The 25018-nt window shown below is 42.4% G+C and overlaps 1 protein-coding gene across 17 annotated transcripts in view; it reads left to right on the forward strand.

Annotated features, from left to right (window-relative positions):
• St7 (suppression of tumorigenicity 7) overlaps positions 1-5297 on the forward strand; it is a 249123-nt gene extending 243826 nt beyond the window's left edge. For 7 of the 17 annotated variants that reach the window (NM_001289624.1, NM_001289625.1, NM_001289626.1 and 4 more), the window contains one exon: positions 4944-5297. In NM_001289624.1, the coding sequence (NP_001276553.1) occupies positions 4944-5039 (96 nt within the window). In that variant the 3' untranslated portion in view covers positions 5040-5297. The remainder of the gene's footprint in view (positions 1-4943) is intronic. The other 10 variants (XR_868763.3, XR_003956242.1, XR_377291.4 and 7 more) reach the window with 2 other exon arrangements.
• The last annotated feature ends 19721 nt before the right edge of the window (positions 5298-25018 follow it).

Here is a 25018-nt window from a genome sequence, read left to right on the forward strand (position 1 = left end):
TGGAATAGTGTTTGTGGCCATACCATCAAAATTCAGAATCCTGATGTTCACACCAGGAATCCGTATTTTTAGCAGTGACCCCACAACCCATTTGAGGGTGGAAGTTAAAGATTTTACTCCCTTCTAAGGAATTTGGCTTTATAAAAGTAAACCTTTAAGAAGTCATTCATGAGGTTATGCCATAGTCTGTCATAGCTATTCAAGTGACAGCTGTCCAGAATTAGTAGTTTCAGTCTGTCTGTACGTTTGAACACCAATGGAGCTTAAAGATTACTGGTAACGGCCCTCCCTCGGGCCTCTTGCCTACTTGACCCAATGCAGCATAGGCATTCGAGTTTTGAGTTGTTCCCTGGAGATTCAGGTCTACAGTCACAGCTGAGAAGCACAATACTGAGCGGATGGTAGCCAGCAAAGGCATCAGAAGGAGAGCAGAGAGCAAATAGATTCTCTAGACAGGTCATAGAGCAGTTTCTTCAGAAAAGTGGGCGGTTAGCACTGGCTGTTGTCCTCACTATTTCCAGAGCATCAGTCTTACATCTGGAATCAAATGACTGGATGAAATAGATTGGCTTTGCAGTGTTCCTTCTCTTTACCACGGCTTGGTTCTGTGGTCAACTACCGCTATTAACAAGCATGCTTGTAAACCTCTACCCGGAGGATCAAGGCTGCCTCACCCTTTAAGGAGCTCTACCCCTGTCCACTCTGGGGAGGACTAGGAAGAGAGGAAGCTGGGCAGTGGCGTGAAGAAGGCCTGGGATCTCAGGAGGGCCGGTGTGTCTTTGGCAGCAGACTCTTCATCTGCACCTCCTCACTCCATCAGACCTCCAAAAGCCCTGCCCAACACCTGGGGGTTATCACAGTTGCCCCACAGGCTGTCTGCAGCCATTTGCAGCTTGAGAAAGTGATGGTTTTCAGTCCTCTCCTGAGATAATGCCCTGGGTGTGATGACTTTTAGTAGATGCAGAGAGATTGCTCTGCCACCCTCCAGGCTCCACAGCGTGGGAACTCTTGCATGTTTGTTCACTAACACAGCCAGTCCCAGCACCCTTAGACAGTGAGTCACTGGAGAGGCGTGAGTAGAGAGGCTGAGACTGGCTGCCTACAATCTAATCTACCTCGATGACTTAGGACTAACTCTTCCTAGAATGTTTGGTTCTTAAGATAAGGCAGCTCATATAAGTAAGCTATCACACAGGCCCAGCTCTGCTCAGAATGGGGGAAGGTCAGCACTCTGACCCCTTCTGCTCTCGAGGGCCTGTCTTTCCTCCTCGGCTCTTACTCCTTTGAGACTGCACCCCCTAACTTCTGTCTCATCTTCATTTATAGGCCTGGACTCTTTGAAGTCTGATATTGATTACAGTGGGATGTCAATTGTCTGCTTGCGACAGGGCACCTGGAACCTATTCAGATAAGCAAGAGGTTTCCACTGTGAACCCAACGAGCTGCGAGCTGTGACCTTGCTCTCAGTGACAGTGTCTTGGGAAAGAGAGGATGAGGCGATTGAAGTGCCACTCTCTCCTTTTTTATGAGCTCAGTTGCGTTTTCTCACCAGTGGACACTAATTGAGTTATGGGACACTTGGGTTAGAAATCTGACCGTGGCTCTCTGCCCTCTGGACAGAGGTTTTAGACATTGGAATAGATGAGTTGATCCAAGTTGCCTGGTTTTGCTCATTCAGGTTTAACTCTTTAGGTAATAAATTTTCCTTTTAGTCTAGAAATGAAAGTGCTGTTTCTCTTCAAGCATTCTTAGGTTTCTGGTCAAAGGTTCTGATGGTTTTTCATACAGCTAAAGCGCCAGCTGAGTGTCCCGAGGCACCTGAGGAGCAAGGCACGAGCCCACAAACCTCTGTAACTCCCGACAAGAGCCACGGACGGACCTGGGGCTGCCAGTGATTGGAAGGCCTAGGCACTTCACAGGCCTCTTTGCTCTGTAGCTTCTTCTTTATAGGTGTGGACAGGGAGGAGGGTGCGGAGGGCTCTTAAGAAGGAAGGTGGCCTGGGTATGAGAGATGCACATCTCAGCTGGGCTTCTGTAAGGAAATACATGAGGCTATCCTGGGAGATCTCAAAGGGGGCCTTCCTCAGTCACCCATTCGGGATATAAGGAAGAAAGAATAGGTCATTACACACAGGGGGACTGGAGCGGAGTGTCAGCCTTCATATAACTTCAGTGGGAAGAGCAGGTGTAGTATAGCGAGGAAGACCACTGTATCTTGGCATGCAGTGGGGGAAAGGAGGAATTATAGACCTCAGAGTGACGCTTCTGGTCTCAGTCAAGTTAATGCTCCCCAGAAACAGAAAGCACACAACCAAAGCTGGTCTTTACTTTGAAGTTTCGTGATGACATTGTCTTCATGCTGCACTCTGGTTGAGCCCCCTCCTGCTCCCTCTGGTGCCCACACATTAGGGTGTGGGACTGTACAGGGTACATACAACCTTTGAGAGTGTCTCCTCCCATGGCTCTGGCTCAGGGCCTACTGAGTGCTTCCGCTCCCAAATCTGCTCAGTACAGCCACTAGCAATGTCACCTTGCTTATTGACCTGTGCTTTTTCCATCACCTGCTAGAATCTCTGATACATCCCCATGGCTTACCACTTGCATTCTCTTTATGGAATTGAGTACGGTATGCAAACACTGCCACCTTTGTAGCTTTGGTCATCTATCATTGTGTATCTACCTCTCACTGTGTATACCACAGACACTTGTACCCATATAACTTGTAAGCGCAGTTTTATACTAATAGTCAAGTTAGCATGCTTGGTCTATATCATCCTTTTAAGTGTAGGATATTGGCGAAGATTTCAGAGGCAGCCAGGCAGGGATCATGCCTGGGCCCGGTGTTTCTCTCCACAATGCTTTCCAGCCTTCTTCATGATGGAACACAGCCCATTGCTAAACTGGGAAGGATGGATAATCCATCCTGCAGATTCTCAACCTTCCGAATGCTGTGACCCTTTAATACAATTAATTCCTCATTACAGCCCCCCCCACCGTAAAATCATTTCCATTGCTACTTTATAATTTTGCTACTGTTATTGATCATAATGTAAATCTCTGTGTTTTCTGAGAGGTCTTATGCCAGACCCTATGAAAGGGTGATGCCCATAGGTTGAGAAGTGCTATCAGAGGGTAACTCTCCTAAGTCTTTTGGCATAGTCACAAAAGGATATTTTCAGAATATCAGAAACTGTGAACCTAACACCCACTGAGCAGTGTATCCCCACACCTGGGGCTGCCTATTTTTCAACTGCACATCAAGCTGGCACTCAAGGCTGCCAGGCAGTCTGAACTCAGCTTGTATTCCAATGGACCTGAGCTACTCACCATCGGATGGTTTCCTTTTCCATATTCTGACCATTAGTTAGACCTAGAGTGTTCACTTCATGCATATCTACGATGTCGGCACTGACAGCACACCTTCTGACATTTCTTCCATCCAGTGGAGTCTGTTGATTTTCTCAACACTTGTCCCCTCTTCTATAGCCTGACTTCTCTTCCTTTTCTGAACACCCCTGGGCGTCTACCCTAACTGCTACCATGACCTATATGTACAACTTTACTCTGTCCACATCTTAATGTCTGTGCTCCCTCTATCCCTTGCCTTTGAGGCTTCAAGAGAGGAAGTTTTATGTGAGGGTCTCTTTTTCTTATGTAGTACTTAATTGCCAAGCAACAGTATCTAATAGATTTAAAAAATAGAATAAAGAAACTTTACCAAGTTTCTTTCTGATGATGCAGCTACAATGTGTGTTATCGGCCTTCTTGATAGGTATGTTCCATACACATTAAAATCACAGACACATGCATACATGCACACACACACACACACACATATACACACACTCTCACAAACACACACCCCATCCTGAGGTCTTTGAATTTGGGACACTTGACTTTCATCTCTCTTACTTTGAAGATTCAAAACTCATAGAATATGTGACCAGTAAGGGTAATGCTATATGTTTACTGACTGCACTACCTACTAATTTTGTTTGTACTCAGAACCATGTTCCCACTGCATGTTTCTATTTACTCCGAAGTAAAATCTTTTTTGGTATTGGCAGTACTGTGCTCTGGGTAGTGATTAGGGCAAAAGAAGACACACAATAAAGAACCAGGTGTTAGACGTCAGCAAGTCAAGGCCTTGGTTCTCAGCAGACAGAAGACAGCCCTTCTCAATCCTCATCCCTTCCCTGAACAGACATGTCTTCTGCAAGCTTCTCCAAGTCAGTTGTTCACAGGAACATCATCAGAATAAATTTGAAATTATGATTAGTATCTGATAAAGCATAGTGTGTGTCTTAAAAGACACGTTGTTAATCACTGTCTGTGCATGAAAAGCAGAGACGTATTGAGTTCCCAGAGGCCCATTCAGCAGCCCTTCCTGGAGGACAAGGCCTCCCAGGGTGCCAGCCTGCTGCTCTCTCCCCAGCTCTCTGACACATGACACAAAACATGCTGCTTAGGCTGTGCTTGGAAGACACCAGGAAACCAAAGCAGTCTGGCATTACAAACCTGGCTCTTCATATCCCCTTTTCCATTTAAAGTAGGCTGTAGAGCCAGCTAGACAATCAAGTAGCCTAGGTTGTCACCATTGTGTGGCTCCTAGGTCCACTTGATACCGATCCATCATCCTCTTGGAAGATATTCATCTTAATAGGCAGGGGGTAAACTCTGAACACTGCTAGCATCTTAGGAACTGTGGCAGATGTCAGAGGGCTGAGGGAGGCTGTCAGCAGACACTTCCTTCTTATCTGTCGTGCTGGGGGTGGGGCTGGAATGCATCTTCCACTTGCCCCGACATTTCCTGTAAACATGAGGGGTGTACATTCATGAGGCGTTCAGAGTGGAACATCCTAAGATGCAGGCGTGCGCGGGAGAGTTGACCTTTGTCTTGGACAAGCTTTCTCCTGACTGCTGTTTTTCTGATTTCCTTGCAGTTCCTCAGCACTTTGTTTGCCCCCTTGAACTTTGTTATGGAGAAAGTGGAAAGCATCCTCCCCTCCAGTTTGTGGCATCAGCTGACACGGATCTGAGGGAGCCTCCCATCCTTCACTTTCCACACCATCCACCATCTCTTCTGTGCCAACCTCTCATGGACCGCAAGAAAGCATGACTTTGAAAAAGGGAAACCATTCTGAGATTTTAAACTGCTCATGGACTATCAGTTCCTTATTAAAGGCTGGTTTTGTTGTACAAAATTTATTGATGTTCAGTTCTATTTTATTTTGCCTTCAAAACTGACTGATCAAAAAGTAAAAAAAATAAATAAATAAACTTTTGTGTATTGCAAGAACCTGTGTCGTCTTCTATCTTTATTCTAACCCTATACTTTTCAGTGTTCCCAGTAAACTAGTGGGTGTATGCTATTCTTCGAGGATATGGGTTCCTCAAAACCCATACTGATTTTCTTTGCTGGCAGAACTCGTCTCTCTGCAGAGCCCAGAGCCCATGACTTGGTAGCTGGGATACTGTTCAGTGGTAGAGTACTTACTTGCCTTGCATGGGGCCCTGGTTTCTGTGTGCCCAACATTACAAAAACAAACGAATAAACAACTGAGAGAGGAAAGGATGTAAATAGAGTCACAAAAGCACTAGCCCCAAACAGAGTGTGCGCACATGCCAAACAGACACAGGGAAGTCAGGTTTTCAAGGTGGGTTTAAGCTCCATTGAAACACACATCTGTGCCTCAGTAGGTTGTTATAGCTTTGTGGACAAGAAGCCACAGACCAGCAGTCTGTCCCAGAACCTGGCTGCTTACACCCTTGTTGCCGTCTCAAACACTTCATCCAAGAGTACCTTTTAAGCTTTCTCATGTTTGCATTTCTGACACTTTAATCTGAGCATTCTTTGAGTATTTTACTGATCTGAACCAAAATGATGATTTGTCCTCACCACCTCTCAGAGCTTTGTGCATGATTCAAACCTAGCAGAGCATCTGGCTTTGGTTAAGCAAAAGAAGAAAAATAAACAAACACAAGTCCTCCATCTAAAGTGAAAAGTACCTGCATGTAACATCTCAATCCAGTGTGTCTTTTGCACACTTTCCCCTTTGATTTAGAATCCTACTCTTCCTCAGGCACATCAAGGCAGGTAGTGTTCTGGGACGCAGCGGCCAGTCTCCTCTCAGGGCTTGGGATCCTGGTCTCTGCCCCGGAGCAGTGAGATGGGTTGGTAATTTGCAGGGCTAACTTTTCTTTGTATGTGTTTTATGCAAACCCGTGATGAGATTGTACAGCTGGCTTCTGTTCTTACAGAACGTATCTGGTGCGAGGTTGACCCCATATACATACCAGTAGTGTTGCTCTTGGGAGTAGGGGCTATCCTTGCCTTGCTGACAACTCGTGACACAGAGTGGATGCTCAAGTGATTATGCGAGTCAGGTGGTATAGCACATGACAGGCACAATAAACTTTGATCTGTGCTGGAGGAGAATGGTTTCAGATGAGAAGGACCAGGGAAGGCTTAGAAGTATAATGTTTGAGCTGAACAAACAAATTATCTAATGCAATTCTTTAATCTAATAGATGAGGAAATCAGAGCTTTTGGTCTGCTGGGGCTGAGACTCTGGACTTCGATAAGTTCTGAAGGAGGGGCTTGAGAGAAGTAAGCAGTGTGAAGTGGAAATGGCCCAAAGCCAGTTGTTGCTAGAAACCTCGAGTTGTAGGAAATGAAGCCAAGGAATGCAAGATAGTGTGTGTGTGTGTGTGTGTGTGTGTGTGTGTGTGTGTGTGTGTGTGTGTTATACAAGGTCTCTCCATAGCTCACACTGGCCTCTCAATCCTCTGCCTGTCCTCCAGAGTTCTGGGATGCCATGTGTATGCCACCGTGTCCAGCTAAAACATGGATGTAAATATGCCTAGCAAATTTGAGAATTAGGTTGTTAGAGCAGATTCATGGCATAACGGGCAAAACTTTGCCTTTTTTGGGAAGAAAATAATGAATGGGAAAGACTAAGTAGGCGCATAATGGAGACAGATGAACGGGGGCTGTTGGAAGAAATGAGTTCTGGGACTAACGGGCTAATGAAGGAAGGTACCAGAAAATTATGGGTACTTGAGGAAGGGTAGCAGATTTTGTGAACTTACTAGATCCTCACCCAATAACCCACAGTCATTTTTCCAGCAGAGACCAGAATCCTCTATCTTCTTTTCCTCTATTTACCACTCAGTTCCTCAACCCTCCTCTCAAGGGTGCCCAAGGCTTACCCCTGTAGTGCTGGTCACCCCCCCCCCCCACACACACACACACTTGTTTTGCTGTTTCAAAGGACTGACACCCAAATCATCTCTATTTGAAAAGGTTAATGCAAACCTATTGAGAGACACGGTCAGGACAACCAAATTAACAATTAGAGTTCTTAAGTTCACTGTGTTTGTACAGCTCCCCCCTCCCCCCCTCCCCCCTCTCCCCTCCCCCTCTCCCCTCCCCCTCCCCCCCCCACACATCTTGCCCCAGGTTGAGGGATCTGACTTTTCACTGAGATGGTGATGAACTCATGATGTGTTCTGCCTTCTGCTTTATGTACCCTCCCAAGGCTGTATCAAAGCTCATTCTAAGGAGCTTTCTTCCATGAAGACTCTTCTATCCAAACATTAAGTGTCCAGTCATCCGTTGTGTGTTTGCTAGAATATAAATGCAATCATTCTGAATTTAGTGGCAATAGGTCAAAACTAGCTGTGTTTAACAATGTACAAGGGGAACATTGTACACGATACATGGCAATATAAAATCATCTATAAGTTTGCTTTCATATTCATTTGACAGCACTTAGTAATGCCAAAGTTTATAAAAAGAGTTGAGCAAGCTTATACATACTTTAATATAGCCTTGAATAATTAAACATTAATTATCAGTTTATCCAGGACTGGATAAATTGAAACCAGACACATCTGATTTTAGTGTTTGGTTATTGGGAGTGGTTTTTTAATTATTATCTTTTTAACTACCTGCTGTGGAATCAGTTTATGCATTTTTTTTCTTGAATTGATGGAATATTTTTCTAGGAAATTACCATTTTCTCTAGGAAGCCAATGTGGGACTATAGAGGAACATGCTATCAATTTGTCTGTTTCATCTCTTCTATATTTGCTAAGGATATTTCTCTTTTTCCTAGTTCTAGTTGTATAGAGGGTTTCTTTTGTGTGAGTGGGTATAACAGTGTAGAGGGGTGGGTGGGGCTGAGAGTACACTTACTCCTGGCCTGTGCAGAGAGGCTAATTCTGATGTCCAGATAGAATAGTATCTCTAGAGCAGGACCCCTGGTGCCATCTATATCTTATCTCTGAATAGGACCTGGGAGAAGGTTCAGCTGGCTGCTGGTGCTGTCAATGTCAGTGAAAGCTCTGCAGACATCATCGCCTCATCACGAGCCATCCTGGCTGGATTCGTTCTGAGGTTGTCTGATTTCTGGGTGGCATATGCTATGTCTGTGAAAGCTCGTACAGTGCTGACCTCTAGACATCTTGTGTTAGTCCGCCTTACATGGCAGCGCATTGCATAGATTCTTCTCTACATTATATAGACGTCTCTGAGCATGGAATAACACCGTAGATACTGGCTCTGAAGTTGTGCATTTACACAGGACCAAGTCCTGTGACCATCCATCCCTGGCAGGCCTCGCCTCGTTTATATATCTGTGGATATCCTGAAGTAGACTGAAAAGGAGGAGCAGGCAGGGCATTACTGAAAAAGCTGTGACCCAAGAACAACTTGGAGGTGAATGCAAGGAGGCTCTAAGTTCACGGATGCTCGCTCATTCCAAGGCAGTGGACTGGTCTGCAGTTTTGCAGTTACCCAGTCTGCCTGGCTAGTACTCAGCTAGCCACAGAGTACTAATCAGAATGAAGTTCTCCTTGCTTCAACCACTGACTGGGCAAAACAACCACTACAACCACGACGTGGGCTTAAGGCCACTTATCACCACTTAGCTGATGATACTTAAGCAAGTGTAAACAAGGTGAATGAAAAGTAAATATTAGTTTCATGGAGAACAAAAGATGTACATCTGGCCCTTGTAATACATGCCTATAAGCTTGGCACTCCAGATATTGAGACAGGAGAATCAAGAGTTGAAAGCCAGCCAACAGAGCCGAATCCTTTTATTAAAAAAAAAAAAAAAAAAAGACTAGATAGAAATATATACAAATTTTGGAGAGTAAGTTCCTTCTCCCACTTTGCTATGAATGTTTCTTCTTTTTATTTTACAGATATTTGGAAGTTCCTGGTTTACATTTTTCTTAGGAATAAGCACTTGAAAGAATTCCTTACTAATTGTTTCTCCAGTGCTCCCATCAAGGAATTAAATTTTAATACTATTCTACCACATCTAACAAAACACCAAAGATACTCAGCTGTTTCCCTGAGTATAGTAGACTATAATATCCCATGCTCACCGTTACTGCCTAACGTTTGATCCTTTGTCCTGTTATTTTAAAATGTCATATCGTAATTTCAAAAATATTATAAAATTATTTCTTCCACATGAGACTTCTGGGGTGGTGTTTACATGTTTGAGATATACTTGACGTCTGTCCACTAACCCTTTCTGTCTATGACCACGCTTGTCACTCAGCTTCCCAAGTTAAGCAGAGGCAAGTAAACGTGAGTGACCACAAAGAGGAACTTGAGACCCCCCATGACATCTGTCCCTGTGATGGTTTCTGCTCGGCAGCAGTAACAGCTTTGGCTAGGCTAGAAACTGAGATGCATATAGACACTGGGAAGATCTAGACTGGCCATGAAGAAATCGCTTTTGTGGCTCTGGCTTTGGGGTCCCAGAAGAGCTACAGCCTTCTAGGCAGGAAGCAGTCAAGTCTTTCAGAATGTCCTACAAGTGTGCACATGCTCGGATGCTCTCTAAACCCTGACCCAGGTTCGGGGGGAAGGGGGTGTCTTATCTTTTTGTTACTGCTGTTGTTGCTGTTGCAGTGATAAACACTGACAAGATCAACTTAAGACAGGAAAGGGTTTATTGACTTAGATATAGCAGTCCTTAACTGGGAGAGGCGAAGGCAGGAACTCGAGGTAGAAACTTGAGGAAGAAACCATGGAGGAATGTTGCTTCCCAGCCTGCTTCTACTGGCTTTCCTCAGCTGCCTTTCTTACACAGCACAGGCCTGCATTCCTGGGAATAGTAGCACCCACAGTGGGTTGGGCCCTCCTGCATTAATAGTTAAGAAAGTACCCCAAAGGCATGCCACAAGCCAAATCTGCAGAGGTAATTCTTTAAGACGCTCTCCGCCCAGGTATGCAACAAGTGGGAGAGTATTACCAATGGAAATTTCTTTCCACAGACTTATATCTGGAGCATGGACAGATGTGCAGCCGCCTGACTGGATGAGCAGCCCAGAGGCTTAGCGAGGCCTGTCCACACAGGGTCCTCTTAGCCTCTCTGGGCACCATCCTTTCCTTGCAAGTGTGTAGGAGAGGCCCCGTTCTCTCATGAGGTTCTTGTGATCTCCCATTATACAGGTGGGTGAAAGAACTTCCTCACGGCCAACTTGAAAAGAGACACACGGGAAAGAGTTGGCCCATTTCTCAATACTGGGACCCATCTTACAGGAAAGGAATCTGAGTTTCTGTGAGCTACCTAAGGGAAAAAATGAGGTGTCTGAAAGAAGATTAGGGGAAGGTGGAGAAATTTTGCTCTCCAAGGCCTGAGCATCCTGACTTTCTCTCTTTCACCTCTGTTCCTCCGAGGCTGCTTCCAAACCCAAGGACTAAAGGTTAGATGTTATAATAAGAGTTATGCCACTTGTATAACAGTGAAGGCCACAGCCAGGGGCTATGGACAAAACCCATAACATATATATGATTACATATGTGTATATGTGTGTTCTATAATTTTAAATATATGTTATATATTTTTATAAAATATATGCTATGCATATTTAATATATATTAAAGCTTCTGTATTTGTGAATACCCATGTATGCTATAGTTTGGATGTGAGCTGTCTCACAGAAACCCATGTATTAAAGATTTAGTCCCTAGTACAGGCAGCAGGGACATGGTAGAGATATAAGATGCAGGGTCTAGTGGAAGGTCTCTTGTAATTGGGTGCATGCCCTTGAAGGGGACAAGAGCCCCACCCCTTTCTCCTTCCGTTGCTCACACCAGCCCATGAGGTGAAACCTCTTCTCTGCCAGTGTAATGTGCTGCCACACACAGCCTCCACCAACGAACAATGGGGACAGTGAATCATGGACGAAAATCTTAAAAATAAGGTATTTTATTTGCAAATTATCTTAGCTAGTTCTTTTGTCACAATGATGGAAAATTAACATTAAATAGATAGACAGACAGACAGACAGACAGAAAATACCACAGGCATTCGTCTTTATACCTTCATGACTTAAAACTAGAAATTTTTATAATCTAGTCCCTAATTTTAAAATTGGGTCCCAACTCCATATGGGGCTTTACAATGGAATGTGAGGGGTTGTGGAAAAAATGACGGTAATAAAATGTTTCTGAAAATACAATGCGAGAAATGAATTCAAACTCATATGTGCAGTGAATCTGAGATGTCTCTGGCTGTGCCTCCGTTGTATCACGTGACTGTGATGCAGCCCTGCTTCTGAACACAGGATGTGCACTTTGGTCCGCATGAACTGTCACAGTCAGTGAAGCCAACAAATGCTACCTACAGGCTGTGGTTTAGGCTTGAGATTATTATAGACATTTTGGTGTTTTGGCTGCACATACAATTTTCTGATCTTATGGAACCATAATAGTTTAATTCTGCAGATGAATGAGTTAATATTTGCCTACCATCTCCTCCAGTGTATAAGTATAAAGTTTGTATATCTCTTGATAATGTTATAATAGAATTCTTTGTTTGTTTTTAAAACTGGTGTATGAAAGACTGGTGAGATGGTCCAGTGATTGAAATGTCCGCTGCTCAAGCATGAGAACTTGAGTTCAGACACCCAGCATTCATGTACAAAGCTGTGGGTGACAGCACATTCATGCAATCTTAGCACCAGGAAACAGAGACAGGAGGATCACAAGAGGTGCTCCAAGGTTAGTGAGAGACCGTGTCTCAAAAATGATACAGTGGAGAGTGATGGAGGAAGACACCAGATATTGATACTTCTGGTCTCCACACACATGAACAGGCATGAACACACACACACACACACGAGAGAGAGAGAGAGAGAGAGAGAGAGAGAGAGAGAGAGAGAGAGAGAGAGAGAGAGAGAGAGACAAGAGAGAGAGAGAGAGAGAGAGAGTCTAAAAACTAGAGATGCAGGAAATCTGGTAACAGAATTCAAGATGAGTCTGAAGGTCTGATGATGGGGAGAGCCTGTGATGGAAAACCCAAGGGCTAAAGAAGCTAGGGTGAGATTTCCTAGCTCAGGGAGGTATGCAGGGGGAAAGGCAAACTGCTCCAGCTCTGCCTATGTGTGTGTGGCATACATCCATCCATCCATACATACATACATGTGCATATATGTGTGTGTTGTATACATACATACATACACACGTGTGTGTGGTCGTGTTTGTGTGGGTGTGTGGTATACATATACACATACATGTGCGTATCTGTGTTGTATATATATATATATGTATACATATACATATATATATACACATTCATATACACATACATACATACATGCATGCATACATACATACATATGTGTGTGTGTATGTGTGTGTGTGTGTGTGTGTGTGTGTGTGTGTATGTGTGTGTGTGTGTGTGTGTGTGTGTGTGTGTGTGTGTGTGTGTGTATGTGTGATTGATTGAAGATTGAGGTGGGGCATGTACATGCTCCAGTATCCATGGAGATCAAAAGACAACTTGCAGTAGTCAGTTCTTTCCTTCCACCATGTGGGTTCAGGGACTGAATTCGGTTGGTCAAGCTTGGTGGCAAGTGCCTTTACCTGCTCAGCTAACTCACTGGCCTTGGCTCTACCCTTACTACACAGTTATTCAGTAGATGAAAAATTATGGTATTCATATGGGGTGAAGGGAGCCAAAACCTATCACTCCTAAAGCTGATCTCTGCCAATGTCATGAACAGACAAGGTTCAAATAACGCCTCACCTGGAAACCCATGTTCCAGCCAGGTTGATGTATGTAACTTCTAATCCTTCAAATCACTCTGGAGCTAAGTCCCAGAACCTTTGTTCTTGTGAGCAGTGTTAGAAGCTCGATTGGAGCCCTGAGTCTCTGAGCATTGTTGCCCCTACTATGCTTCCTCGATTTCTCTGACTCTCTACTCTCTCCTCTTACAAAGAGAACTTATTAACATTTAGCTGTGACTGGTGACTGACACCTATAATCATAGCATTTGAAAGACTGAGGCAGGTGTGTCATTATGTTTCAGGCTAACCTGGGCTACACAGTGACACCTTATCTAACAGTAGGAAACAGCATTTGCATACATGCACACACACACACACCCCAAATATTTATCATTATCTTATATTATTTGCTGCAGAAAGAATTGCCTGGAGTAGTACTTGATTGGTTCCCACAATCAAGACATGTAGTTGCTGTGTGCCATCTTATCCATCCAGGCTATGAGGAAATGAAGAGCAGGCTATGAGGCACAGGATTCAGAAAGACATCTCAGTGTGTGCTCAGTCTGGAGTGCAACACACTTCCCAAATGGGATTGTGCATTGTATGTCCACGCCAGCCTGCCTGGGATCCTCCAGTGTCTGCTCTATGAGTGATAGCTCTGAATTCTTTAGAATGTCTACCTGTCCATAAATGCCAGTATAACAAAGTGGATAGATTCAGGATTGGGGCAACTGACACAACTCAAGTATTCTTTGCACTCTCAGACACTAAAAAGCAAGCAAGCAAACAAACAAACAAATAAACAAAATTTAAGATTCAGCCTTCTGGCTGTGGCAATGGTGAACTGTAGTAACTATCACTCCCCCTGGGAGTATACCAAGGCAAAGTCTACCACGCTGGGTTTTCAGGAGCTCTACCACTAACCCCCAAGGCCTTTGGGTCATATATCTAGCAAATTATAGCTTACATTCTAAAAAGCAGGTTACTGACAAATAAGATGATCCCTCTGCAATGAAAGTCTGATGTCAGAGAGCGAAAATCCCCTGCTAACCGGGAACTCCCACGTCACTCATTCTATATTAATGATATTTACTCTCTTTTGTTGTTCTCGTTTCTTAAAAATGACTCCCCTGGTTGCAATGTTATGTTAAGCATATTACATGTTACTCCGAAGCCAGCTCATATATCGTGTCCCATTACACCCCTGGGTATACATTTCTGAATAGCTCACACTCCACAGTTACAGCTCCACATTAAATATGGGCTGCCACAAGTGGGGCCTGAGAGAGTTGTCTGTTCCACTCCCGGCTTCTTGTTTTCCCTGGAAGTTTTCCTTCTTCCATTGCTCACCCCTCAGGAAGGGCGTGCCTGCAGTAAGAAAAGTCTACCTGGGGAAGGTGAAAAGGATTTCTCTCTTGAGTTTTCTGGAAGGGAGAGTAGAAGTGGCATCTGGTTGACTGAGTGGCCTGTCACTTTCTGTGGGGGCAGTGATGATTTGCACCTGCATGGCTATGCTGATGGGACACAAAAGAGGTGCCAGAAACCATCACGGCCATGGACAGAAAGCTGCAGTATCTTTCCTTCTGCAACATTAGCATCACCGGGACTTTCTGTCCTCTACAGACATGGAGGTCTCATCTCCTTTGGCCAGCAGGCACTTGAGCATCTGGGTTGTAGGACCACTTAGAGATGGTTTTGGGGATTTCACAGGATGTAATCTTTCTAGTCTCTTCAGTCAAGCCCACCACGGCAACACAGTGTTATTTGCATTGACTGCAGGATCCAAACTCTAATGAGCCACCACCTGCTTTCTTTGCTTCCTCCATCCAGCAGACATTATGCACTGGATTCCCTGCAGCTCTGAGAGTATCACAGAAAAAACTAACCGTCAAACTGCATGAGCTCACCATCATGGGAGATCGACAGTCCTTGGGAACACGTTGTGGAGTACTGGGATGCAGGGTCTGGTGGTTGAAGCCAGTGCCTTCCCTTCTGGTGTGGTTCTGCAGCCTGCTAAACAGGCAAAATCAGAAAGCTTGCATCACTGCCAGGCCTTGTGTGATACCTCTCAGCAGGCTCTGAACACCTTCAAAGGTGAACAAGTCAAGAGCCTCTTTTCTCGTGTGCAATTTGGCCAGTTCTGACTCCTCCTCCCCCTCATATGCTTCCTTTCATATTATCTGAACCATTCCCCAGCAGTGTGACGAGCTGCAGGCACCTCTCTCTTTCAAGATAAGGGGGTCTTCAGAGGAGAAGTGCTCACAATGGGACCAGGACACCAGAGTCCCTGGACCTCGCAGAAGTTTCCCTTGACTACAAAGCTGAAAGCCTGAGACCCTTGACAAATTAGAATCAGATTGCATCCAAAATACATCACAGACTCTTGGGGCCTTCTGTCTCCATATAAGGAGCTGGCTAAGAGCTAGTTATCAGAGAGGTTCTTGAGGGCAAAGAGAACCTACAGGATACTTCAATCAGTTGAGCAGTCCCCAGCTCTCACATGCCCACTGCTGTCACCAGGAGGGTCTTTCAGGTATTGAAATGATTATTATTGCCATTACATAAGTGAGAGCTCCTAAGGACCCATCTCTTTTTGTCTTCAACCCCTCTGAGTATCTTTATTCATAGCATCTTGAACCTCCAAAAACTATTAGAGTCAAAAATTAGCCAAGCTATTAGCAAATAGGTATCTTCACAAAAATGTCAAACAAGACTGTTTAATAATCACTGGACAACACAGCCAAGGACAAGGCAAAGGTCTACCCAGGAGAATCTGCCCACCTTCTCCAATGTGGCAAATAAGAACAGCAAACCTGGGCCACAGCAGCTATCCCAGGCTTTGATTTCAGTACCATATTCAGCAGTGCTTATATCTACAGACAACTCACACCCAAGATCCAGAGCTTCACAATGTGGCCAGTGTGTTCCTTTTGGGTCACAGTTTATACATGTACATTCTGAACTCATTAATATTTGTCTTCAAAATTCTCTCTAGATCTCTTTTGGCTCAGAAAGGGTTAACTAGGCACTTAAGAAACATATCTGAGTTTTGGAAGGTTAGCAACTTTACTTACCCCATAAACAAATAAATAAGGTGATATAAAATGTGATACTGTAACCTTAGCTAACCACTGTTAGTCGGAGCAGTCATACACCTTAGAGATGCACTTAATATTACCATTTTCCTAAACCAGTATGATTGCTAACCATATTTGAAATACTTAACCTTATACCCACAGAAACGTGTAGTTTTCATCTTCATTCTGTGACAACATCCACCCTGATGCCTTCCAAAAAAGAAATAGCTTATATGGGAAGCCGCCAAAGAGAATTCTTGAAACACCTGATGGAGATGCAGAAGGGTAGCTTTCCAATGATTGGTGGCTTCTGGTGGAGGTGTGGGAGGGGCAGGACTCAGTTCTATGTAACAGCAGACGGCTCAGAGTTTGGCCGTGCTCCCTTGATACGTAGATAACATAAAGCAGCCTTTTTTTTTTTTTAATTTTTGTGCTTTTCTTTTTTTTTTTTTTTTTTTTTTTTTTAGGGTAGTCCCGGTGGGACTCACTCACCTAAGTCCAGAGGGATCCAATATTCTCTTCTGGCTTCTGTGGGCACTGCACTCACGGATGAGGTCTTCTTTCCCTATTGCATTTCTTTATATATATGTGTGTGTGTGTGTGTGTGTGTGTGTGTGCATATATATGTATACATATATTGCTAATTTCATTTTTAAAAACTACAACTGGATATAAAGTCACAGATTAACACCATTCCACTAGTAATAGATGATTTAAATATCCCACTTCCTTATATAGTCATCTGGACCAAAAATAAACAAGGAAAGACCAGGATCAGTTGATATCATACACCAAATGGACTTAATTGGTGTCTACAGACTGTTCTACCTAAACACTAAAGAATATATATTCTTTTCAGTAGCACATGAAAACCTTTCTAAAGTGGAACACATCCTGGAATATTCGACAAATTCAAAAGATTGAAATTACTTCCTGTATACAATCTGACCACAATACAATAAAACTTAAAACTGGCAGAAAAAAAAAACCTTTAGTAAATTCCAAATTCAAACAGATTAAACAACCCATTACTAAATGATAAATGGGCCAAAGAAAGAAATAAAAACTTCCTGGAACAAAATGGAAATGAAAACATAGTACAAAAAAATCTCTTGAACACATTGAAGGTGGTGCTATGAAGGAAATCTATAGCTTTAGGTGCCTATATTTAAAAAACGAGAAAGAGCAGAAATAAATGGCTAATGATACAACTGTTGTTGTTGTATCATTAAGTTGATGGTGAAAAATAATGAAATAATGAAAGTCAAAAATCTGTGACTATAAATAAAGAAAACAATACAGAGAATCGACAATTTCAACAGCTGGTTCTTTGACAAGATAAACAAAATAGGAAGACTCTTAAGCCAACTAGCCAGAAGAAGGAGAGGACTCAAATTAACCAAATCAGAAATGCATAGGGAACAATACAACAGCTACTGAAGAAATTCAGAGTATTATAAGGGAATATTTATATAAAGACACTAATAAAAAAAACCAAAACTATATCCATGATTAACCCAGACTGACTTCTTGAATTCTTTGTATATATTGGATATTAGTCCTCTATCAGACTTAGGTTTGGTAAGACCTTTTACCAATCTGTTGGATGCCTTTTTGTCTTATTGACAGTGTTCTTTACCTTACAGAAGCTTTGCAATTTTATGAGGTCCAATTTGTTAATTCTTGATCTTACAGTACAAGCCTTTGGTGTTCTGTTCAGGAATTTTTCCCCTGTGCCCATATGTTTGAGGCTCTTCCCCAATTTCTCCTCTGTAATTTCAGTGTCTCTGGTTTTATATGAAGTTCCTTGATCCACTTAGACTTGAGCTTTGTACAAGGAGATAAGAATGGATCAATTTACATTCTTCTACATGCTGTCAGTTGAGCCACCACAATTTGTTGAAAATGCTGTCTTTTTTTTTTTTTTTCACTAGATGGTTTTAGCTCCTTTGTCAAAGATCAAGTGACCATAGGTGCATGGGTTTACTTCTGGTCTTCAATTCTATTCCATTGATCTACCTGTCTGTCACTGTACCAGTACCATGAAGTTAATCATAATTGCTCTGTAGTACAGCTTGAGGTCAGGGATGGTGATTCCACCAGAGGTTCTTTTATTGTTGAGAATAGTTTTTGTTATCCTAGGTATTTTGTTATTCCAGATGAATTTGCAAATTACCCTTTCTAACTCTGTGAAGAACTGAGTTGGAATTTTGATGGGGATTGCATTAATTGCTTAATGGATGGTTCTGGAGGATATCGTCCTGATATGTGCTCACTGGTAAGTGGATATTAGCCCAGAAGCTTGGAATACCCAAGATACAATTCGTAAAATGCATGAAACTCAAGAATAAGGAAGACCAAAGTGTGGATACTTCGGTCCTTCTTAAAAGGGGGAATAAAATACTCATGGAAGGAGTTACAGAGACAAAGTATGAAGCAGAGACTGAAGGAATGACCATCCAGAGACTGCCCCACTTGGGGATCCATCCCATAGACAACCATTAAAACCAGACACTATTTTGGATGCCAACAAGAGCTTGCTTGAAAGGAGCTGTCTCCTGATAGGCTCTGTCAGTGCCTGGCAAATACAGAAGTGGATGCTCACAGCCATCCATTGGATGGAGCACAGGGTCCCCAATGAAGAAGCTAGAGAAAGGACCCAAGGAGCTAAAGGGATTTGCAGCCCCATAGGTGGAACAACAATACAAACTAACCAGTATCTCCAGAGCTCCCTGGGACTAAACCACCAACCAAAGAAAACACACGGTGGGACTCATGGCTCTAGCTGCATATGTAGCAGAGGATGGCCTAGTTGGTCATCAATGGGAGGAGAGACCCTTGGTCCTGTGAAGGTTCTATGCCCCAGTATAGGGAACTGCCAGGGCTGGGAAGTGGGAATGGGTGGGTTGGTGAGCAGGGGGAGGGGGGATGGGATGGGGGTTTTCAGAGGGGAAACTAGGAAAGGGGATAACATTTGAAATGCAAATAAAGAAAATATCTAATTTTTTTAAAGGAGTATACCTACTCAAGGAAGTAAAGGACCTATTCAATGGAAACTTAAGAATTCTGAAGAAAGAGACATTAGAATATAAAAATACATTCCATGTTCATGGATTAGTATAACCAACATTGTGAAAATGATCAGTCTACCAAAAACTATTCACATATTTAAGATAATCTCAATCAAAATCCCCATATAATTCTTCACAGAAATAGAAAAAAAAATCCCAAAATATATGTGGAACCACAAAGGACCCAGAATAGCCAAAAGAATCCTGAGCAAAAAGAACAAAGCTGGAGGGATTTTCATTTCAGATATTAAGGTATATTACAGAGCCAACGTAATAGAAACAGTATGGCATGGGCACAAAAACAAACATGCACACCCATGAAACAAAATCAAAGACCTAAACTGAGTTCATAGGACTTTAACCACTTATGACTTGATGGAGACATCAAAAGATATACTGGAAAACAGGAAGCATCTTCAACAAATAGTGTTGGGAGAACTCGATGTCCACATGGAGAAGAACCAGATTAGATCAGTACCTTGTACAAAGACTAACCCCAAACAGATCAAAGACCTGAAACCTGAAACAGTGAAAGTGCTAGATGAGTCTTAGGCAATATCTACTTGATACAGGTGTAGGAAAAGACTTCCTGAGAAGGACTTCATTGGCCCAAGAATTAGGGTCAATTATTACAAATGGGGCTTCGTGAAACTAAAAACCTTCTGCACAGTTAAAGAAACAATGAACTGGGTAAAGAGGAAGCCCATGTAATGAGAGAAATTCTGTTTTCTATACATCTCTTATTTTTTTAATGGAAACATTAAAATTTATTCATTATTGATGAATTTAAAGAGTTCAAAAAAGGTACATTTATTTATTTCTTGTCTAAGCATATTTCTGTGTATGAAATGTGCATTATTATTTTTAAATAGTGAGATTTATGTGCTTCATAATGATCAGATTCAACAGACAAATGCATCAATTGTCTTGGCTAATGCAAAATAAAACTTTATGATTAAAATGCATCCTCACATTTTTGGTGTGTTCCATGTTTCATAAGTTTATTATGAAATGAGTGGATGCATTTGCAATCAAAAGAAATAAACTAAGGTGAGTTCCGCATCTCATTTGTTGTTATTTTGTTGTTTTGTTTTGTTTTTAAGACAGAGTTTCTCTGTGACCAGCGACTGTGTTATCTGTTGATTATAAAGTAAGATTTTTCTGGTGTTTTCCATTCCGCGGCCACTCAGGTGGGCCAGAGGGAAAGAACTTAGCTAAGGCAGAATTTGGCCAGACTTTGGAAAGAATGGGCAAGGACTGAGCTCCGGGGGGACTGGGAGTTCACACCCACAGCTGCTCATGGGAACCCAGAGAGCCATCTCAGAGCTCTGGAGAGGCAGAGCCAGCGTTGGTGGGAGAGACTTTGGCTAGGGGAAGCATGAGGTCTCAGGCTATGTGCGGGCTGGGAACAGACCGGTACCTAACCGGCGATAACGTGATTTGGTTTTTTTGGTTTTATTTTTTACACATAACACACCTAAGACTCAGGGAACATCATGGTGGAAGGGGCAGAAAGATTATAAAAACTAGAGGAAGAGGAACCCTGCTGTCAGATTGCATCTTCTAGACATGACCGGGAAGTTATGGCCATAAAAATCTTATCTATGTGGCTACCTAAACAGGGCATACATAATGACAATACTAGTTGATGTGCCAGTTTGGATAGGAAAATTTCACAAGTCCTCATACGTAGACGAAGACAATCAGTGGTTGCTGAGAGTGGGAGAGTCAGTTTTCTCAAGGAAAAAACTCCCTGAGAGGTTATCCAATTCTAAGTGGTCAGCTTTAAATACAATAGTAAAAGTAAAAGACTCAATAATATATATGCAGTATATATACATAGTATATGTAATATATATTATTTTTCTAGTTCTAATTCTGTCATGGAATTTTTTGGTTTTGGTGGTAGATAAAATGTATTCCACACTGACAGTGAAAAATTTAATGGAACCTTACAGCTTCCATTTTGAAATCTATTCTAACTGTATCAAAGTTCATTGAGTTATATAGACATTGGATCTAGTTAATTTTAGTATGTGATATGTTCTTATTTATTTTAAAATTTTAAAAAATAAGGTTTATAGGATTGAAGGTATATTTTTATTAACAATGAACAGTAATTATGAAGGTCAGGTCATGAATTTGAGAGGAAGATGGAGGAGGGGCCTGGGAGAACTTGTAGCCAGGAAAGCCTAGAGATTATGTAAATACTATACTTGTGTATGACATTCTCAAAGTAAAATCAATACTTGACACTATTAATAAGGCCAAGAACCTGAGACTAAATAGATCATGGCTGTTGCAGTAAATCTCCAACCCAAATATGCCCTGGCAATGGAAACACAACTCAATATGAATGATGCTGTGTGCCTAGATCGGGCAGATCGACCACTACACTACCATCTTCCCCATATAAGAGACCCCTTAGAACTTGTGGTTTCTCCAGGCCATGTGCTTCTGCTCCACTTTTCTTCTTCTTCCTCCTCCTCTGCGTCCTCTCCCTCTTCCATTTTCTCTACCTTCTCTCTCCCAACCTTCCTGCTCCACCTTCCCTTTTATCTGCCCAATTATCAGCTCTCCTTTATTTTACAAACTAAGGTGGGAAGCAGGTTTGCAGGAAATCACCTGAGTGCTGACTCCTTCCTTGTTCACAACCCCTCACAGGAGAACGGAATTAACATCCAATGTAATTAGCTCCAGGGCGTGCAACACATGGTCACTAGGGGGTCCCTATTACTCTGATTAGGAAGCATGGTAATCAAATGACATGATGTGCCCACAGAGCAGTCCATCAATCAGCTTTCACTGGGGAAGCTTTCTGTAGCATAGACACAGGATCTACAACTGGACAGTGTCCAGCGAGTGCACGACTGAAACATTCAGTCATAATGGGATGGCCTTATCACACCTCCACTCCATTCAGGGGTCTAACTCCTTATAAATGGGATCTCACAAAACTGAAAAGGTTCCGTATGACAAAGGACACCATCATTAGGAAAAAGCAGTAGGCTGCAGAATGAGAAAAATATTTTACACATCGAATAAAGAGCAAATATCCAAAATAAATAAAGAACCTCAAAAATTAGATATCAAGAAACATGCCTAATTTTAAAAATGAGGTACAGCTATAAACAAAGAGTTCTCCAAAGGAGCAACCCAAACGGCCGAGAAACACTTAAAGAAATGTTCAACATCCTTAGTCATCAGGGAAATGCAAATCAAAACATTCAGATTTCATCTTACACTAGTCAAAATAGCTAAGATCAATAAAACAAATGACAGTTCACCCTGGCAAGGGTGTGGAGTAAGGGGAAACTCCATTACTGGTAGGAGCACAAATTTGTACAGTCATTATGGACATCAGTGTGGCAGTGTCTCAGGAGGAATCAGGAATTGGTCTACCTCAAGAACCAGATATACCAATCTTGAACATATACCTAAGGGATGCTTCATCCTACTACAGTGAAATTTGCTCAGCTATATTCATTGCTGCTCTATTCACAGTAGCCAGAAGTTGGGAACAACCTAGCTATCTCTCAACAGATGAATGGATAAAGAAAATGTGGTACCTTGCACAATGGATCTATACTCAACTGTAAAAAAAAAAATGAAGTAATGAACTTTGCAGGTAAATAAATAAAACTAGAAGAATATAATCCAGGGTGAGGTGCCCCAGACCCAGAAAGACAAATATGTTATGCTTTCATTTATATGTTGATATTAGCTGTTAAGTCAATGATAACCAAGCTACAATCTGTAGAACCACAGAGGTTAGGAATAGAGTAAGGGACTTGTAGAGGGTGGCATGTAGATCTTCCTAGGAAAGGGAAGTAGAATAGATAGCTATGAATAGTTGTTGGATAGATGGTGGGGTGAACTGGAATGGAAGATACAGGTATTCATTCAGAGGGAGATGAAAGAGGAAATATGGGGCGTGACAGCTAAAGTTAAGATCTGTTTGAGGGGTAGCATGAAAACCTAATGCCGCAAAAGCTTCTCAAAATATACACATATACATATACACATATACACATATACATATACACATACACATATACATATACACATACACATATACATATACACATACACATATACATATACACATACACATATACATATACACATACACATATACACATATACACATACACATATACACATACACATACACATATACACATATACACATACACATATACACATACACATATACACATACACATACACATACACATACACATATACATATACACATACATACACATATACACATATACATATACACATGTAAATATACACATATACATATATGAAGGAAATCTAAATAAAATATAAATATACACATATATGAAGGGACTCTAAATAAAATTGTTTTTTTTTTTAGAATTAATTTTTTTTAATTAGGTATTTTCCTCATTTACATTTCCAATGCTATCCAAAATGTCCCCAATACACTCCCTCCCCCCCCCACTCCCCTACCCACCCACTCCCACTTTTTGGCCCTGGCGTTCCCCTGTACTGGGGCATATAAAGTTTGCAAGTCCAATGGGCCTCTCTTTCCAGTGATGGCTGACTAGGCCATCTTTTGATACATATGTAGCTAGAGTCAAGAGCTCTGGGGTACTGGTTAGTTCATATTGTTGTTCCACCTATAGGGTTGCAGATCCCTTTAGCTCCTTGGGTACTTTCTCTAGCTCCTCCATTGGGGGCCCTGTGATCCATCCAATAGCTGACTGTGAGCATCCACTTATGTGACAGGGCAGACAGAGTCCCAGCTGGCCATCTGTTGTCACCAAATAAAGTTTCTAATACTGGAATTGGGTTACTTGTAATTGAGTTGATGGTCATGGGAATGCCTAAACAATCAAGTCTGTTACCAAGACTATAGGTTGCTCTCCACAAACCAATGGCAATGTCCCAAGCTGAAGAAAATGCTTATACAACTCACCAAACAAGGGAAAATTGAACTGGTGCCTGCACAGAGCCTTCAGACCTACATTCTAGCATTATTTGTACATGATAGTACTCTGCATGTTATCAAATAAGAAACGCAAGCACCAACCCAGCCACAAACCTTTTGCAGAAACTCCTACAAACTGCCAACCAATATTTGACTAGACCTAAGGCTCGCCCAACAAGGTAGAATTCATAACCAACACTGCTTGACTAACCAGGAACCAGAGACTAGATAGCCCAGAAACCTGGAGTAAAACTAAATACTACTATTTAGGCAAGCAAGCAAGCAAACACAAAACCCCAAGAAAATGTAGCAATTTAAATGACTCCTAATGACAACCTGTCAAACTCATAGATCAGTGTCTTGCTCAGCCATCATCAGAAAAGCTTCCTCCTGCAGCAGATGGGAACAAATTCAGAACCATAGCCAGACACTATGCAGAGAGTAAAAGACCTCAGAACGCTTGCGTCTGAATGGGACAACTCCATCAAATCCCTCTCCTCGGGGATAAGCAATCTCATGAGAGAGAAGGCAGAAGGCAGTAGAAGACGTGGGTTTGAAGTCACGACCCTAAACATCAAGTTAGTCAGCCTTCAATGGAATGACCCTGGTTATATCAATCACACTCCAGAGCAGGTCCCAGGTCAGGTGTAGTGGCCAAGACAAATGGTCTCCAGACTTTACTAAGATGTCCATATTGTGCTGCTCTATTCAAGGAGGGCAAAAGAATATGAAGTGGGGAAGAGAGGCCCCTTGGTCTTGCAAACTTTATATGCCCCAGTACAGGGGAAACACCAGGGCCAAGAAGTGGGAGTGGGTGGGTAGGGGAGTGGAGGGGGCGGTTATAGGGGACTTTCAGGATAGCATTTGA

Source organism: Mus musculus, chromosome 6 (genome assembly GCF_000001635.26).
Source record: "Mus musculus strain C57BL/6J chromosome 6, GRCm38.p6 C57BL/6J".
NCBI classification, from domain to species: Eukaryota; Metazoa; Chordata; class Mammalia; order Rodentia; family Muridae; genus Mus; species Mus musculus.